This window comes from Suricata suricatta, chromosome 2 (genome assembly GCF_006229205.1).
Source record: "Suricata suricatta isolate VVHF042 chromosome 2, meerkat_22Aug2017_6uvM2_HiC, whole genome shotgun sequence".
Lineage (NCBI taxonomy): Eukaryota > Metazoa > Chordata > Mammalia > Carnivora > Herpestidae > Suricata > Suricata suricatta.
Window position 1 is genome coordinate 170263978 of NC_043701.1, and position 6000 is coordinate 170269977.

At 42.5% G+C, this 6000-nt stretch overlaps 1 protein-coding gene across 1 annotated transcript in view; it reads right to left on the bottom strand.

The window, feature by feature from the left end:
• NRAP (nebulin related anchoring protein) overlaps positions 1-5254 on the bottom strand; it is a 69490-nt gene extending 64236 nt beyond the window's left edge. Inside the window, exons 1-3 of the mRNA XM_029920396.1 lie at positions 5007-5254; positions 4607-4701; positions 3946-4033 (exon numbers count right to left, since the gene is read on the bottom strand). Of these exons, the coding sequence (XP_029776256.1) occupies positions 3946-4033; positions 4607-4701; positions 5007-5078 (255 nt within the window). The 5' untranslated portion in view covers positions 5079-5254. The remainder of the gene's footprint in view (positions 1-3945; positions 4034-4606; positions 4702-5006) is intronic.
• Positions 5255-6000: the final 746 nt, after the last annotated feature.

Consider the following 6000-nt stretch of genomic DNA (forward strand, 5'->3'; position numbering starts at 1 on the left):
TTTTGTAGTAAGCCTTGAAATCACGTGGCCAAAGTCCTTCAATTTTGTTCTTCAGAATTTCTTGGCTATTCTAGAACTTTTGTGCGTTCAAGTCAATTTTAGAATCCTTTTGCCAAAGCAGCTGGGTGACTCAGTGAGTTAGGCATCTGACTTCAGCTCAGGTCATGATCTCACGGTCCATGGGCTCAAGCCCCGCATCAGGCTCTGTGCAGACAGCTCAGAACCTGGAGCCTGCCTCAGATTCTGCGTCTCCCTCTCTCTCTCTCTCTCTATGCCTTCTCCACTCACACTCTGTCTCTCTCAAAAGTAAATAAACATTAAAAAAATTTTAAAAATAGAATCCTTTCGTCAATTTCTACAAAAACACCAGGATTTTGGCTGGGATTACACTGAATGTGCAGAGCACCTTGGGCAGAACTGACATCTCTAAAGTGTCTTCATAGCCTTGGGATGGGCAAAGATTTCTTACAGAGCACATAAGAAGGGCTAACCATAAAGGGACAACTCAAAAAGTCTTAGATCCAAACCCAGATATCATAACTTATGAGGTCTAAATGGGGCCCAGAAATCTGCAATTTTAACAAGCTGAAATTTGAATCATTAATTTTACAGATGAAGAAAGAAACTGAAAGGAAAGAAATGACCTTACTAAAATCATTCAATGGGTAATCAGAGCCAAGTTTAGAAGGTCGGAATTCTATTTCCATATTTAAAAAAAAATTTTGACGTTTATTTATTATTGAGAGACAGAGAGAGACAGAGCATGAGCTGGGGAGGGACAGAGAGAGGCAGAGACACAGAATCCAAAGCAGGCTCCAGGCTCTGAGCTGTCAGCACAGAGCCTGACGCAGGGCTCGAACTCACAAACTGCCAAGAGATCATGACCTGAGCCAAAATCAGATGCTTAACCAACTGAGCCACTGGGCGCCCCTCTAGTTCCATATTAAGAGCACTTTCTTTTGTTGACTTTCTAAGCTTGCTACTGCCTAATGTGGCTCCAATATATGTATTTGTAAATATATAAATTGAGAGCGTTTTCCCTACTCCGTCCCCTGGATTTTGAGAAACTACCACAAACGTCACATAAACGTAAAGAAGGGCTTCTGGGGAGCAGCACTATTGATTTTGGGGGCCGGGTAACTCTTGTTTGTGAGGACTGACTTGTGCATTGCAGGATGTTTAGTGGCAGAGCTGGTCATTACCCATCAGATGCCAACAGTACCCTTCCCTGACAGTTGTGACACTCTAAATAGGCCACAGACATCACAAATGTCCCCTGAGGGATAAAACTGCCCTCCTTGAGAGCCACTGACATAAGGAATCGGAATCGAGTGACCAAAATAGATAGAAAGCCTTATTTGCTGTCCCCCACCCACAGGACAAATCCATCATTGGGGAGTGCCTGCCTCTCCAGAGACTTTTCATGAGATTCCAGACTATTCTACGGAAGTAGGAAAAGGAAAAAGGCAGTAGGTGTCACGAGTGAGGTAAGAAAGCACAGAGCTAAAGTCTATCCTCTGCATAAAAGAGAATCTAGATGTTTTATTCCCCTAAAAATCTCATTCACGCCTGGGAAACAGGAAATGGGGTCTTAAACGCTTATTTATTTATTTTTAAAGGGGAGACATTTAGGAAACACAAAAATGTCAACCTGCTCCAAATGCCTACTCAAAATCTTTTCTTTCCTCCTTCATCACCGTCCCTCAAGCATACTTTTGTTCTTTTTACTTTTAGCACGTGCGCAAAGTGGTTTTTATTCAGTTGGCAAGGTCTCTCAGAGACGGCAGAGGGTAAGAAAGTAATCCATCACACTTCCTACAGTGGCTATAAGATCTGGGGCCCAGGAGCGACACTGCTGCCCCTTTCAAATTTTCGATGGTGGGGAAGGAGAAGACAGTGACCTCAGTGGCCAAATATTTGGCATAACACACATAGACACACACACGCACACATGCATGTACCCACACACACCACGCACACACACATATACAGAGATGTACACACACGCACGCACACACCACTCACACACACACACACGTGCATGCACGTACACGCACATATGTGTATACGTGCACCACATACACACGTGTGTGTGCCCGTGCACACCTATTCACACGTACATACACACACACATACACTCCCCATATGCACACATAGGTATTTATACACAGACACACATATTCGCACACGTGTAAACAAACGCGCGCACACAGGCATCCTGGGAAGTTCACAGACGTCCTGCCTGCGGCTGGAAACTGAGCCAGCGATAATCTCACTCCAGATCGGTCCTGTCACACACAGTTAAAACAAAATGAATCCACCTCCACCTCAAAGAAAAGTAATACCCTGTGCCCTGTTGTAGGACTATAAGGCAGGGGCATGCAGTTAAGGGCGAGCCCAGTGTGGGAAAATCAAGACATAATGCAGTCCTTTCTGTAAACAGTGTAACATATACAAAGAGCATTTGGCTGCCGCACTCAGGCCATACAACTGCAGAAACATCTGGATGTTTGTAAACAAAATGAGTCCCCTTTTTCCTTCTGGACAGTTTGCCCCCCTCTAGGTACGCAGAACTGGGTGAAGGGAGCAGTTTAAGATCCGGGTTCTCAAGTCAGGTAGATCTGGATTTGTACGCACTCCACTAGCTGGGTAAAACCGCACAAGTTACTCAACCTCCCTGAGCCTCAGCCTCGCTAGCTGCAAGATGATAATATTACGGGGAATTCTTGTGAAGAAAGAACTAGAGAAGGCTGACCAAGAGCCTAGGAGAATGTGTGGCATGTTTCAGTAGGAGCTACACTCTGAATTTACTGTAGTTTTGTGATGTGCAGTAATGAATTAAACGACTGTATGATAAATGTCATGTAAGCCTGTTGAGAAATAAGCTCACAATCAATGCAAAGCACTCAGCGAAACAAGCTAGCGGCCGTGGCGCAGGGTGGCACCATCTCGCACGCCTTCCTGAGAAGGGGAAGGAGGAGGCAGCGAGAGGTGAGGGGACATGCGGAGGGCAGGTCACGGACAGTCTTCCTCCTCGTGTGCAAGTTTCTAATTTTAGAAAGTTGCCAGCTCCATCCCACAGAGCAATTTGTATGGGGGGCGTGGAGAAAAGTGGAATGAGTCATCATTTTAATAAATGCAAGCATCCTATCAATAGCCGACTCTCTGACCAAACCCCATTGTTGGTTTTTCAAAAGAGGCTGGCTTATCAACACGGCTTCCTTGTCTATGCGGCATTACTTCCAACTCAAAGCATCTCTGACCTACCGCTGTCCCAAGGGGAAGGAGAGGTTGCTGGTAATCTTTAAGAACTACTGAATTCAGAAAGATTTAAGAGTGTAGAACTGGAGGTTTTTAATTTTCTTTTTTTTTTCTTTTTATTTATTTATTTATCTATTTATTTTGAGAGGTGGGAGAGGGACAGAGAGAGAGAGAGAGAGAGAGAGGATCCCAAGAAGGCTCCACAATGTCAGTGCAGAGCCCGACACGGGGCTCCATCTCACGAATGGTGAGGTCATGACCTGAGTCAAATCAAGAGTCCGATGCTCAACCGACTGAGCCACCTAGATGCCACTCATTTTCTAGACCAAAATAATCATGGGAGGAAATAAGGAAAGGCTCTTATAATACAGTCTAACTATATAAACCTTGTTTTACATATTATGGACCTAGTGTAGACAGGGCCTATCAGGTAAGCCGTCATCAGTGTGAACAAAGCTGGGAGACAGAGAAGGATTACAAAGACCTTGGATATTCAAGCTAGGTCATTTTGGGTATTGACCCCTATACTGTGTAGGAAGAATAGCAGTATTTGTTACTTAAATGCACTTTGCACATGTAAGTGAAGAAAATGAGCAGGTTCAATGTCGACACAGACACTTAAAAACCTGAGTTACAAAATTTTCTTTAAACGCTAATCATGAAATTCAAAATTAAGTAACTTACTCCATGGATGGCTTCTGGAGACTTCCTCATGTTTAGATTTAATGGAGTATGATAGACACTTGTGAAACTGTTGTTCTTGGGGTTATGGCTAGAAAAAAATAGATATAAACCAAAATTAGAAATGTATTTTACCAAGATGATTGAGTGACTATTCTTAAAGGTAGCCATTTTTTCACTGATAAATATAAAACTTAATAATTAAGTTCATGATTTCTAACCAATGCTAAAGAAAGAAAAATCAAATCAAATAAATTCAATATACAGAACTTTAAAACATTTTAACTAGAAAATGACCACTTAACAACTTTCTGGAAAAGAAAACAGAAAGGGATTCTGGAATTATTTAAACGAAAAAAAAAATTAAAGCTCTCTAGGCATATCTGTGGCAATTACCCTGTTCTGCACAATATTTAATAATTTGATATGTGGCTAGAGTGGAAAGATTTGCCATTTTACTTATAAAAAAATGAAATTTTCAACTTTCTGTCCTTTGCATAAAATCCTGCCTTAGGGCTCATCAATGATTATATGTAAATGAAAACTTTGGGGAAGATAATTTTCGGACTTAACTCTGGCCTGTGTGATTCGAAGCTCTGGTTGGCTACTTGTGAAGAAATAAACAAAACCCAAGAGGTGGTGGGGCGGGGCGCCAAACACTTACGCGTGACAGTACGGCTTTTTCTGATGACTCACAAAGTTATTAACCGATAGCATCATTTTGCAAACTTCACAGTGAAAACATGCTTTATGCCATATCTGGAAATCATACAGAAAAGATTGAACAAAATTACCTTTTTTTCCCAGACTGAGGATTCTTCTACATTTCCAGATAAAAATTTATCTTTAGAGATAAAATGGTGATAAGCGCGCACACACACACACAAATACAACGCTAAATGAATGTTTTCCAAGGCAACATAGAAGACAGAAATGGGTAGAACTGAAGAAAGGTGAGCAATACAGTTTTTGGATGGTTCAAAAACACCCACATGTCCACATGCGAGAAGATAAATTTCCCATATTGGTTATTTATTTCCGGAGGCCAATAAATGTCTACTGACCTGATCTAGACAATCGATCTTCTCAGCAGGATAAACTCCATACCCACACCTAGAACAAGCTTGCACGTTCATCTTGATGTCCAAAGAGTGCAGACCAAGACAGGCAACAGGCAAGAAATCCTAGGGACGGTCCCCGGCTAGCTGCTCAAGTCCTCAGAATCCTGACCACCGTCAAAGCCCTGTGGACACCGTGATCACTCAAAATCTAACTTCCACTTTCCTTCGCTGACCTTCCTTCTAGTTTGAAGTCAGCGGCTGGATGGCTTTTAAAGCTGCCACTTACTCAAGGGGCTATTTTGGCGACGGGCTTAGCACGCATGCGTCTGAGAAATGAGGTGGAGGTATTTCGAGCTGACATGCTTCTCTAAATAGAAAAATGAACTCACAACAGCATCATGTTTATGTGGGTGACCAAACCCTCGTTGTGTGATTAGGCAGCATGTAGTAGTTTAACACTAACTGTGATCATAACCCAAGAAAAGAATACAAAGAGATGGGCCACACACTCATCCAAGGCTCAAATTAGAAGAGCATGCTCTATGAGGCCTATGACTAAAGCAGAGAGGCCAGCTCCCAAAAATATAGGAAACAATACAGGATTGATTCACTCCATGGGAAGGGCAAACACCATATTTCAATTTTAGCTTTATCTATTAAAAATGTTTATAATAGGGCGCCTGGGTGGCTCAAGTCAGTGAAGTCTGACTTCGGCTCTGGTCATGATGTCAGGATTTGTGGGTTCAAGCCCCACGTCCGGTCCTGTGCTGACAGCTCAGAGTCTGAAGCCTGCTTCGGATTCTGTGCCTCCTTTTTTCTCTCTGTCCCTCCCTCACTTGTGTGTGTGTGTCTCTCTCTCAAAAATAAATAAGCTTTAAAAAACTCTAAAAAAGTAAAAATAAAAAAGATGTTTACAACAGTGCGGCTGAAAACTGATTAGGATAAGAACACACTAGAACTCTCACTGCTTTGGCCTCTGTGTGTAGATTGTTCTAAG